The sequence below is a fragment of the Protobothrops mucrosquamatus genome, unplaced genomic scaffold, assembly GCF_001527695.2.
Source record: "Protobothrops mucrosquamatus isolate PMUCROS unplaced genomic scaffold, P.Mucros_1.0 scaffold1501, whole genome shotgun sequence".
In the NCBI taxonomy this organism is placed as follows: Eukaryota; Metazoa; Chordata; class Lepidosauria; order Squamata; family Viperidae; genus Protobothrops; species Protobothrops mucrosquamatus.
The window spans coordinates 224,563-238,185 of NW_015387675.1; the positions used below are offsets into that span (position 1 = coordinate 224,563).

At 43.9% G+C, this 13,623-nt stretch overlaps 1 protein-coding gene across 1 annotated transcript in view; it reads right to left on the reverse strand.

The window, feature by feature from the left end:
• Nucleotides 1-13,360, reverse strand: part of LDLRAP1 (low density lipoprotein receptor adaptor protein 1) — a 37,492-nt gene extending 24,132 nt beyond the window's left edge. The window contains exons 1-2 of the mRNA XM_029285322.1: nt 13,226-13,360; nt 7,615-7,727 (exon numbers count right to left, since the gene is read on the reverse strand). Coding sequence (XP_029141155.1) covers nt 7,615-7,727; nt 13,226-13,321 — 209 coding nt within the window. The 5' untranslated portion in view covers nt 13,322-13,360. The remainder of the gene's footprint in view (nt 1-7,614; nt 7,728-13,225) is intronic.
• Between the last annotated feature and the right edge of the window lie 263 nt (nt 13,361-13,623).

The window sequence follows — 13,623 nt, forward strand, 5'->3', positions numbered from 1 at the left end:
TAGTTGTTGATTTTTCATAGTTGATGAAAGGCAGTTTGGTCAAGTGAGAAGGCAGACTGGTCTAGTGCAGGGTTAGGCAACCTTGGCTCTTTTATGACTTGTAGACTTCAACTCCCAGAATTCCTGAGCCAGCATGGCTCAGTTGGAAACCTCTCCCTTTCCCCTCAGCATGGCTGGCTCAGGAATTCTGGGAGTTGAAGTCCACGAGTCATAAAAGAGCCAAGGTTGCCTACCCCTGGTCTAGTGGCTAAAGCATTTAGGCTAGAAACCAGGAGACTATGAGTTCAAGTCCCGCCTTAGCCATGAAAGTGGGCTGGGTGACTTTGAGCCAGTCACTCTATCTCAGCCCAACCCACCTCACAGGGTTGTTGCTGTAGGGAAAATAGAAGGAGGGAAGAATATGAGGTATGTTCACTGTCTTCAGTGAACATAAAGATAGGACACACAAAAAATATAAAAATAAAATTGTTTATAAGCCTTAACAAAGGAAACAATTTTTCCCCCTTCTCTTACTATTTGAATTATACTGAAAATCAAAAATAGACAAAATGTTATCTTAGTAAACAAACCAACCTATACTTTAAGCGCATGTGTTGACTTATCTCTTCAAGACATTTCATATTCAGTGCCATTCACAAGTCAGCCCATCCTTAATTTTCCATTACAAAAAAAAGACATGAAGAAAAGAGAGAAATACACCGTATTTCAATTTCAAGAACTATTTAGGGGGAAAAAATAGCAGGAAGAACTATTTTGTCCCAGAGTGGTCCATTAAACACACGGGATTTGCCACAGAAATGTGTTCAGTGTGCTGTCAAACATTGGCAGTAATGAGGGGGGTCTGTTATTTCTCCAGGAGGGCTGAGCTTTGCCACTGGTTCCCTCCAAAGATTACATGCCTCATTAATTCAATGTCAGTGTTTCTCAACCTTGACAATTTTAAGGCATGTGGACTTCAACTCCCAGAATTCCACAGCCAGCATTGCTGGCTGTGGAATTCTGGGAGTTGAAGTCCACATGCCTTAAAACTGTCAAGGTTGAGAAACACTGCGCATAGATTGTTCCTCTGCATCTGCCTATTGGTCTCAGAACTTCCCTTTGTTGGGTTTTCAACTTTTCTGGGGGTGGGGTGGGGTGTTTTGCATATTAGTTCCCTTCTGATCTTGTAGTGTATTGAAGTTTTCTCATCATTGGGGTGGAAGCGGCCTTTCCATAATGGGATGTGGGAAAGACCTTGGGAGGCAGGCTGAAGAGACATTGCCTAAGGAAGGGCCCCCCAACCTTTTGGGCACCAGGGACCAGTTCCCTGGAGAGATATTTGTTCCGGGGACTTTGCTTGTTTGTATGGACTGGTTTCTGGCATGCCACGGACTGATGCCAGTCCACATACCGTGGATTGGGGACACCTGGCCTAGGGAATGGTCAGATAAGAGATAGAATAGTTCACAGCTGCATGGTAGGCAGAGCAAGAGACTCGGGACACTCCCTAAGTCCGGGGTGGCGAACCTATGGCACGCGTGCCAGAGGCGGCACTCAGAGCCCTCCCTGTGGGCACACACACCATTGCCCCAGTCCTAGGCCTTCAGCTGGGTTTTATAAAACCTTTTCGCTTTAGGCCTCCACCGCCATGTGCAAAAAAAAAGGTTCAATCAATCAATTTCAACTCGCGGGGGGAAAAAAGATCTCGCAAAGTTGGAATTGATTGACTGAATTTTTGAGTCCCACCCAGTCTGCCGTTACCACCGCAGCCACGCCCACCCAATTGGCCACACCCACCCAATGGGCCACATCCACCCAATGGGCCATGCCCACCCGGCACCCGATGTTACATAAGTGGGTTTTGGGTTGCAGTTTGAGCACTCGGTCTCTAAAAGGTTCACCATCGCTGCCCTAAGTTCTCAGGTGACAGCAGCAGAACTGTACTTTCAGAGTTGCAAGATTCTGTTAATGCAGCTTTACAATAAAGTAAAATTAGTTTCAAGATCCAATCTGAGGCGGTCACCAGGACCAGAGATTTAGCCTTCCGAGCTTTCAGACGTGTGCTGGAGCCCACCTAGAATTAATTTATCTGATTGTGATTCCTGTCTGGTCAACCTCGTAAAGTTGACTCCTTCCTTAAAAGCAGACTTACAATCTTTTCATAAAATCTAATTAATTACAGATAGTCCTCGACTTACAACAGTTCGTTTAGTGACCATTCAAAGTGACAAGGACCCTGAAAGGAGTGACTTATGACCATTTGTCACATTTCACGATCGCTGTGGCATCCCCAGGGTCAGGTGATCAAAATTCCGACGCTTGGCAACTGACTCATATTTATATCGGTTGTCGTGTCCCGGGGGTCGTGTGATCCCCTTTGGCGACCTTCTGACAAGCAAAAGCAATGGGGAAGCCGGATTCACTCAACAACCATGTTACCCGCTTAACAACTGCAGTGATTCACTTAACTGTGGCAAGAAAGATTCTTAAAATGAGGCAAAATTCATCAACAACTGACTCACTTAGCAACAGACATTTTGGGCTCAATTGTGGTCCTTAGCCGAGGACTTCCCATAATTAATCAACCACTCCAGGGGTAGAATCACCCAAACTGAAAACAGAAGAGATGGAGAATTTATCCTCTCAGAAACTCAACCCCATTATAACACTGGAAACAGAGCTTGTTAGCTGACATCCAAAAACTCACCCATGAATTTGGACACTTGGCAATTGGCATATATTTCAATCAGAATAGAGCTAGAAGAGACCTTGGAGGTCTTCTAGTCCAACCCCCTGCTCAAGCAGGAGACCTTATCCCATTCCAGACAAGTGGCTGTCCAGTCTCTCCTTAAAAGCTTCCACTGAGGGAGCGCTCACAACTTCTGGAGGCAAGCCATTCCACTGGTTAATTGTTCTCACCGTTAGGAAGTTTCTCCTTAGTTCCAGATTGCTTCTCTCCTTAGTNTATTTATTTATTAATTGTATTTATATCCCGCCCTTCTCCTTTCGGACTCAGGGCGGCTGACAAATGATAAAAAGCTAACATATTACACCTAGTTAAAATTTAATTAAAATGAAATATTTGAGAATGTCAAATTTAAAAGTAATTAAAACCCCTATAAAATCCCCTAGGCCAGTCCCGCTTGCTGGAACAACCACGTCTTTTATGACTTGTAGACTTCAACTCCCAGAATTCCTGAGCCAGCATGGCTCAGTTGGAAACCTCTCCCTTTCCCCTCAGCATGGCTGGCTCAGGAATTCTGGGAGTTGAAGTCCACGAGTCATAAAAGAGCCAAGGTTGCCTACCCCTGGTCTAGTGGCTAAAGCATTTAGGCTAGAAACCAGGAGACTATGAGTTCAAGTCCCGCCTTAGCCATGAAAGTGGGCTGGGTGACTTTGAGCCAGTCACTCTATCTCAGCCCAACCCACCTCACAGGGTTGTCGCTGTAGGGAAAATAGAAGGAGGGAAGAATATGAGGTATGTTCACTGTCTTCAGTGAACATAAAGATAGGACACACAAAAAATATAAAAATAAAATTGTTTATAAGCCTTAACAAAGGAAACAATTTTCCCCCTTCTCTTACTATTTGAATTATACTGAAAATCAAAAATAGACAAAATGTTATCTTAGTAAACAAACCAACCTATACTTTAAGCGCATGTGTTGACTTATCTCTTCAAGACATTTCATATTCAGTGCCATTCACAAGTCAGCCCATCCTTAATTTTCCATTACAAAAAAAAGACATGAAGAAAAGAGAGAAATACACCGTATTTCAATTTCAAGAACTATTTAAGGGGAAAAAAATAGCAGGAAGAACTATTTTGTCCCAGAGTGGTCCATTAAACACACGGGATTTGCCACAGAAATGTGTTCAGTGTGCTGTCAAACATTGGCAGTAATGAGGGGGGTCTGTTATTTCTCCAGGAGGGCTGAGCTTTGCCACTGGTTCCCTCCAAAGATTACATGCCTCATTAATTCAATGTCAGTGTTTCTCAACCTTGACAATTTTAAGGCATGTGGACTTCAACTCCCAGAATTCCACATGCCTTAAAACTGTCAAGGTTGAGAAACACTGCGCATAGATTGTTCCTCTGCATCTGCCTATTGGTCTCAGAACTTCCCTTTGTTGGGTTTTCAACTTTTCTGGGGGTGGGGTGGGGTGTTTTGCATATTAGTTCCCTTCTGATCTTGTAGTGTATTGAAGTTTTCTCATCATTGGGGTGGAAGCGGCCTTTCCATAATGGGATGTGGGAAAGACCTTGGGAGGCAGGCTGAAGAGACATTGCCTAAGGAAGGGCCCCCCAACCTTTTGGGCACCAGGGACCAGTTCCCTGGAGAGATATTTGTTCCGGGGACTTTGCTTGTTTGCATGGACTGGTTTCTGGCATGCCACGGACTGATGCCAGTCCACATACCGTGGATTGGGGACACCTGGCCTAGGGAATGGTCAGATAAGAGATAGAATAGTTCACAGCTGCATGGTAGGCAGAGCAAGAGACTCGGGACACTCCCTAAGTCCGGGGTGGCGAACCTATGGCATGCGTGCCAGAGGTGGCACGCAGAGCCCTCCCTGTGGGCACACGCACCGTTGCCCCAGTCCTAGGCCTTCAGCTGGGTTTTATAAAACCTTTTCGCTTTAGGCCTCCACCGCCATGTGCAAAAAAAAAGGTTCAATCAATCAATTTCAACACGCGGGGGGAAAAAAGATCTCGCAAAGTTGGAATTGATTGACTGAATTTTTGAGTCCCACCCAGTCTGCCGTTACCACCGCAGCCACGCCCACCCAATTGGCCACACCCACCCAATGGGCCACATCCACCCAATGGGCCATGCCCACCCGGCACCCGATGTTACATAAGTGGGTTTTGGGTTGCAGTTTGAGCACTCGGTCTCTAAAAGGTTCACCATCGCTGCCCTAAGTTCTCAGACTATAAAGATGACAGCAGCAGAACTGTACTTTCAGAGTTGCAAGATTCTGTTAATGCAGCTTTACAATAAAGTAAAATTAGTTTCAAGATCCAATCTGAGGCGGTCACCGGGACCAGAGATTTAGCCTTCCGAGCTTTCAGACTTGTGCTGGAGCCCACCTAGAATTAATTTATCTGATTGTGATTCCTGTCTGGTCAACCTCGTAAAGTTGACTCCTTCCTTAAAAGCAGACTTACAATCTTTTCATAAAATCTAATTAATTACAAATAGTCCTCGACTTACAACAGTTTGTTTAGTGACCATTCAAAGTGACAAGGGCCCTGAAAGGAGTGACCTATGACCGTTTGTCACATTTCACGACCGCTGTGGCATCCCCAGGGTCAGGTGATCAAAATTCCGACGCTTGGCAACTGACTCATATTTATATCGGTTGCCATGTCCCGGGGGTCGTGTGATCCCCTTTGGCAACCTTCTGACAAGCAAAAGCAATGGGGAAGCCGGATTCACTCAACAACCATGTTACCCGCTTAACAACTGCAGTGATTCACTTAACTGTGGCAAGAAAGATTCTTAAAATGAGGCAAAATTCATCAACAACTGACTCACTTAGCAACAGACATTTTGGGCTCAATTGTGGTCCTTAGCCGAGGACTTCCCATAATTAATCAACCACTCCAGGGGTGGAATCACCCAAACTGAAAACAGAAGAGATGGAGAATTTATCCTCTCAGAAACTCAACTCCATTATAACACTGGAAACAGAGCTTGTTAGCTGACATCCAAAAACTCACCCATGAATTTGGACACTTGGCAATTGGCATATATTTCAATCAGAATAGAGCTGGAAGGGACCTTGGAGGTCTTCTAGTCCAACCCCCTGCTCAAGCAGGAGACCTTATCCCATTCCAGACAAGTGGCTGTCCAGTCTCTCCTTAAAAGCTTCCACTGAGGGAGCGCTCACAACTTCTGGAGGCAAGCCATTCCACTGGTTAATTGTTCTCACCGTTAGGAAGTTTCTCCTTAGTTCCAGATTGCTTCTCTCCTTAGTTAGTTTCCATCCATAGTTAGTTTCCATTCCATCCCTGAGCTACAAATATTTTTCCAAAGTCTCAACATCTTTTCTGTAATGTAATACAGTGACCTAAACTGGATGCAAAATCCCATGTGTGGTCTTACTAAGGATTTATAAAGTGGAACTAATACTTCACGTGATTTTGATTCTATGCCTTTGTTTATACAACCAAGGATTGCATTAGCTTTTTTGACTGTTGCCGCACACGGCTGGCTCAATGTTTAAGTGATCATCCACTAGGACAGAGGTAGGCAACCTCAGCTCCTTTATGACTCATGGACTTCAGCTCCCAGAATTCCTGAGTCAGCATAGCATAGCTGACTCAGGAATTCTGGGAGTTGAAGTCCATGAGTCATAAAAGAGCCGAGGTTGCCTACCCCTGCACTAGGACTCCAAAGTCCCTCTCACAGTTAGTGTTTTTGAGCCAGGTTTCGCCTAATCTGTACTTGTACCTTTGGGTTTTCCTGTCTAGGTATAAAATTTGCTTTTTTCCATATTAAATTTCATGTTGTTGGATAGGGCCCATTGTTCAAGTCTTTTTGAATCCTGATCTTTCTTCTGGGGTGTTGGCTATTCCTGCCAGCTTAGTGTCATCTACAAATCTGATGAGTTCTCTTTCTATTCCCTCACCTAAGTCATTTATGAAGATGTTGAAGAGTACTGGGCCTAAGACAGAACCTTGTGGCATCCCCATTGCTTCCTTCCTTCCATGCAGATGTAGTACCATTAAGGATTACTCATTGAGTACGGTTGGTCAGCCAGTTGCAAATCCATCTGATGGTGATGTTGTCTATCTCACATTTTTCTAGTTTACCAAGAAGGACACACAATTGCCATTTGGGACTTTCTAAAAACTTCTGATAAGCAAAATCAATGGGGGAAGCTGGATTCTTAACCACTGCAAAAAAGATCAATAAATCAGGCACAACTTACTTAATGACTGTATCACTAAGTAATAGAAGGTCTGGTCCCAAATGTGGTTAGAAGTTGAGAACTACTACACACACACACACACACACACACACACACAAACAAACAAACACAAACATCTATGGGTGTCTATCAACCAGAAGATATGGTGAAGCATCATCAAAAATATAGCTGTGCTAATAAAATCAGAACAAAAATAGAATAATGAATGTGTGACACTTGTGGAAACAAAAAAATGTATCCCTAAAATGTTAATATAGAACTAGCTCAATTCTGTAACATATTATTAAAGCTATCCATATAGACCAGGGGTAGTCAACCTTGGCTCTTTTATGACTCGTGGACTTCAACTCCCAGAATTCCCAGCACAGCTGGCTCAGGAATTCTGGGAGTTGAAGTCCCCGAGTCATAAAAGAGCCAAGGTTGACGACCCCTGATATAGATCATCTATTGCTCCATCTTCTCAGTTTTAATACAATGTTATTCCGATGCAACCATATTTATACACTAGATTACCTAATATTCTATGATACGATTGCCTTAGAGTATTAAGCGTAAATAAGAGAAAGGGAGAAAAAAAAAAGGATATCCCATCAATATTAATTACAATTTCAAACCTTAACTCTTCCAACAGTCTTCTGGGAAGGAGAGGACTTAAGTATTTGCTTTGAAGATTTGAAAGGTACCGATGAGGCGTACCTGTATATTGACACGTTTTCAATTGATTCATTCGTTATGCTGTCACTGAGAACAATCCCTCTGGGTGATACTTTCAGAGTCACTTTTCGGAGTTTTTTCCCACCAGCCTTTGCCTTGGAACAGAGGAAAAGAATGCATTCAGATGTTGCCACAAAGATAAATCAACTGAAAATCTTACTGTCGGGCCCCTCAAACCAAGAAAGACACTCTTTTAAGCAGTTTTTTTAAAATTGTTCTTCACCTATAGACAGAAATATTGCCAAAGCAAAGCAAACTACTTGCATCCTTAAAGAAATACTCGGAGTAACCCTGAAAATCTTTCCTCCCTATAAATTCTCCTGACTATCAAGGGCATTAGGTAGGACCAAACTTACAACCTTCATCTTTATTTGACAGAGAACAAGGTTAGGTGAACTTTCAAGCCAGACTTTAAACCCCTTCTATAATCTATCACCATTTTACTAAGGTCTGCTCCTCTAAAATTGCAACCGTTTTATGAGTGACATTCTATTTCATGAAGTGAATTCTGGTGGGCTTTTCAGTGCTAGCTAAGCATGTTTCCACCTAGCGTTCTTCAACTTCGCTTTGACAAGCACACGACAATGAGGTATTCACAAGTGGAACACACAACTAAATGTTGCAGCATGGAAGAGCCGGTGTTCTTCTGACATTCCGTTGCATTCTTCTCTCATTTCTTGGCACCCCCTTTTAACTCTTACGGGTTGTGTTCACGCTGCATCCTTAATAGCTCAAGCAAAAATCTACAAACACACTTCCAGAACATGCTAAGCTTGATTAGTTTTTTAAAATCCTAGTTAGGTCTGTTTGTGGCTTAGTGGATTATGTAATCCAGCCTGTGCAATTACATCACTCTGTGTTGCGCAACCCCAGAAAAAGCCTGTTAATTCAGTAACTAGGTTAAGTGAGTGCTACAAACACAGCCCATTAGCATTCCATTCTTGTTCAGTATTTCTTATTCTTTAGTAAGTCTTATGGTTAGTTTTCTCTATATTTCATTTCTACAGAGTGGCCCTGTGATGGTTTGCGGGAATGACCTTGGGAGAGGAGAGGAAGAGCTGTAGATTAGAAAACAGATAGCTAAGAGGCAGCTGAGCTAACAGATATATAGTAGTCCTCGACTTACAACCGTTTGTTTAGTGACCATTCAAAATTACAACGATGCTGAAAAAAGTGACCTATGCCCTTTTTCATTGCAGCATCTTCAGGGTCACGAGATCAAAATCCAGACGCTTGGCAACTGACTCATATTTATGACGGTTGCAATGTGCCAGGTCATGTGATCACCTTTTACGACCTTTTGACAAGCAAAGTCGATGGGGAATCCAGATTCCATTAACAATTGTGTTACTAACTCAACGACTGCAGTAATTTACTTAAACGCTGTGAAAAAGAAAAGTCATAAATTGGGGCGAAACTCACTTAACAACGGTCTCACTTAGCAACAGAAATCTTGGGCTCGATTGTGGTCGTACGTCGAGGACTACCTGTAATGGGAGTGCAGCTAAGGTCTCAGAAGTTTCTTGGATTGTGAAGGAGAGGGGGGGGGGAGAAATGTACTTATTTCAGACTTGCAAGATTCTGTTAATGTATCCTTACAATAAGGACACAGCCGGTGCTCCTGGGTGTGCTTCTTAATGGGCCACCTCTCAAGGCTAAGAGGCATTAAGGACTGGAGTTGCTTGGCAAGGTGTCTTTGTGGGAGGCAGCAAATTTAGTGACTTTTTAAAGTGCCATTTGGTCACACAAGGTTGTTTAGCAGGCTATGTGTGACCTTCAACCCATGTGTTGTGCCGGCCTTCTCTATAGGACAGTGGTGGCGAACCTACGGGACGGGTGCCAGAGGCGGCACTCAGAGCCATCTCTGTGGGCACGTGCACCATCACCCCAGCCCCGTCTCCCGTCGCAGCCCCCTCCTCACCAGCAGCTCCCCTGGAGGAGAGTCGCCCCCCAGCGTAGCCTGCGCGGAGCAGTGCAGCCAAGGACATGGCAGCCAGGCAGCGGGAACAAGACTCTACCCTCATGTCTCGTCGCACGCAGTTGATGCTGTGGGGCACGGGTGGAGGGCATGGCCGCCATAGTGCTGCTGGACCGCCTGGGCGATCGGTGGGCCGTGGAGACAATGAGTGGCCCCACGGGCGGGGGGCAGGGGCAGACGGGGGGCAGTTGGGGGGCAGGGGTGGGGCCGGTTTTTGGGCACTCAGTCTCTAAAAGGTTCGCCATCACTGCTATAGGATGGCAATTGTGCAAAAAACTGTTGAAGAAGGAGCAAAACTCTTCCAATCACACTATGTCTCTTTTCTAAATGGAACAATTCACTAAGTCGTTAAAACAAAACTCCAGATCAATAAAGAAAGCAGATAACATGAGTTAAAATCAGGACTGCAAGCATTAATTGGTTTAATCGACAACTGAAATTCGGGTGAATTTAAAGGTGTCAACTGTCAGTCTTGACAAAAGGTCTCCAACAATTAATCAAGAAAGCTAAGAGTCGATTTGTTCCGACCTGATTTTAGTTGTTATACAACAATTAACAGGAAGTGAAAACAAAAATACTGAAAGGGCCCCTAACATTTAGCAAACGTGGACGTTTCATTTCTTATATTGCAGTATGCCAAAAAAGCATTGTTTGGGTAGGAAGAAACTTATTTAAATTTAGAATGGATTATAATGGATTTCTAAATCTATATTAAAACATCCTTTAAAAAATCGATTAAACTTCACTTTTTGAAACAATAACAGAAGCAATGAAAAATGTCACCTGAACTTTTTTTTTAATTGACAAATACTTTTCTTCTCAAGGTGAATACAGTGTGACTTGCATGGCAATTTGCCTTACGGTAAAACTCTCAATTTTAAGGATTGTTTGGAAGGAGGGACGGCCTATTACTAAGAAAGGTCAGTTAAATCTGAAAGATGCAGAGAAATTGTCCATTACTGGTAGTGATGTGCAAACATTTTGTCTGTTCCAACTGGACTGGCTAAATGGGGATCTATCAAGGCTTGTATGGATATGTGCTGTGCTTATATATGTATGCAAACAATACTTTACAGATAGTCCTTGATTTATGAGCACAGTTGGGACCTGGATTTCCATTGCTAAGAAAAGGAGTTGTTAAGTGAGTCGCACCCAGTGTTATGACCTTCTTTGCCATGGTTGTTAAGCGAATCACTGCGGTTGTTAAGTGAATCATGCAGTCATTAAGCAAATCTGGCTTTATAATAATAATAATAATAAAAAAGTTGGAAGGGACCTTGGAGGTCATCTAGTCCAACCCCCTGCTCAGGCAGGAAACCCTATACCATTTCAGACAAATGGCTGTCCAGTCTCTTCTTAAAAACTTCCAGTGTTGGAGCATTCACCGCTTCTGGAGGCAAGTTGTTCCACTGGTTAATTGTTCTAACTGTCAGGAAGTTTCTCCTTAGTTCTAGGTTGCTTCTCTCCTTGCTTAGTTTCCACCCGTTGCTTCTTGTCCTGCCTTCAGGTGCTTTGGAGAATAGCTTGACTCCCTCTTCTTTGTGGCAGCCCCTGAGATACTGGAACACTGCTATCATGTCTCCCCTCGTCCTTCTCTTCTTAAACTAGACATACCCAATTCCAGCAACCGTTCCTTATATGTTTTAGCCTCCTGTCCCCTAATCATCTTTGTTGCTCTTCTCTGTACTCTTTCTAGAGTCTCAACATCTTTTTTACATCGTGGTGACCAAAACTGGATGCAGTATTCCAAGTGTGGCCTTACCAAGGCATTGTAAAGTGGTATTAATACTTCACGTGATCTTGATTCTATCCCTCTGTTAATGCAGCCTAACATTGTGTTGGCGTTTTTGGCCTTCCCCATTGACTTTGTCAGAAGCCAGCTGAGAATGACCCTGAGCCATTGCGACCATCATAAATATAAGCAGGTTGCCAAGCACCCAAAGTCTGATCACATGACCATGGGGATGCTGTGATGGTCGTAAGTGCAGGACCACTCATAAGATACATTTTTCAGTGCCATTGTAACTTCAACGAACTGTGAAACAAATAGTTGTAAGACGAGGACTACCAGTACAAACACAAATACAGATAGTCCTCAGCTTACAACAGTTCATTTAGTGACTGTTTGAAGTTACAACGGCACTAAAAGAAGGGACATATGACCGTTTTTCGCACTTATGGCCATTGCAGCATCCCCGTGGTCACATGATCAAAACTAAGACTCTTGGCAACTGGCTCATATTTATGACAGTTGTAGCGTTCCAGAGTTATGTGATTCCCCTTTTGCGATCTTCTTACAAGCAAAGTCAATGGGGAAGCCAGATTCGCTTAACCACCATGTTTACTAACTTAACTGCATTGATTCACTTAACAACTGTGGCAAGAAATAAAATGTGGCAAAATTCACGTAACAACTGTCTCACTTAGGAAAAGAAATTTTGGGCTCAACTGTGGTCGTAAGTCGATATGGACACACATACGTACAAAACCAGCTTTTGTGCATTTATTGCCAAAATATGCATTATTGGGTGTGTCACGTTCATCAGAAGAAATTAGAAAATAAAATCTTCCTGCATTGGCGGGATAATCCAGTCACAGGCAGACATGTATAAAATTTGTGAAGTCCATAAAGGGCAATGAAACAACAACGGAGAGGTGGGAAAAGCGTTCTAATGTTAATCAGTTTTAAATTATAGATCTTAAGCAGACTGAACCCCCCCTCACCACTCATGTTTTCAGGGCAAACTCTCACATCCGGCAAGTGTTAAATATGGAGAGCTGTGGAAATATGAGATTTTTTTTATTCTTACTGCCCTGTTCGCAACAATGAGACACCAACCTGGATTGCTTAGGGCAGGGGCAGGCAACCTTGGCTCTTTTATGACTCGTGGACTTCAACTCCCAGAATTCCTGAGCCAGCCATGCTGAGGGGAAAGGGAGAGGTTTCCAAGCTGAGCCATGTTGGCTCAGGAATTCTGGGAGTTGAAGTCCACGAGTCATAAAAGAGCCAAGGTTGCCTAACCCTGCCCTAGGCCTAGGCCGCTTTATGACTCGTGGACTTCAACTCCCAGAATTCCTGAGCCAGCCATGCTGAGGGGAAAGGGAGAGGTTTCCAAACTGAGCTATGCTGGCTCAGGAATTCTGGGAGTTGGAGTCCACGAGTCATAAAAGAGCCAAGGTTGCCTACTCCTGGTCTAGGAGGCTCACCGCTTAGAACAGGAGGACTTAGGACAGGGGTAGGAAACCTTAGCTCCTTTCATTACTCGTGGACTTCAACTTCCAGAATTCCTGAGCCAGCATGGCTCAGCTTGGAAACCTCTCCCTTTCCCCTCAGCATGGCTGGCTCAGGAATTCTGGGAGTTGAAGTCCACGAGTCATAAAAGAACCAAGGTTGCCTACCCCTGGCTTAGGGAAGTGTTTCTCAACCCTGGCAACTTTCAGATGGGTAGACTTCAACTCCCAGAATTCCCCAGCCAGCATGGCATGGTTGACTCAGGAATTCTGGGAGTTGAAGTCCACCCATCTTAAAGTTGCCAGGGTTGAGAAACACTGGCTTAGGGGCAATAGGAGACAGTTAGCGGGGACGTGCATGGAAAGTGGCTCTTGGTTACTCACTGTTGCCACAATCCTTTTGACAGCAGCAGCAGATAATTCTTCTCCTTTGGGCTGCTCGACCAACGTCACGCCCAGGTACTTCAGGTTGAAGAGCATCCCCTCCAGCAAAGTCTCTCGGGTGTCCGTCCAGTTTTCAGGGAGCTCTATAAAATTAAAAGAACTTTTATTATCACCAAGACAACTTGGAATGGCTTTTTGGAAGAACGGAACTGTTGCACAGGAGCTCTGGCATTTCCTTGCTAGCCAGGAATAGCCAAACCCAATTTGTGTGGAAATGTCTGCAACCCTTGTTCCTTTAGCGCAGGGAGTCCTTGACTTGCAACCATTCATTCAGCAACTGTTCAAAGTTACAACGGCACTGGAAAAAGGGACTTATGACCAGTGGTGGGATTCAAATA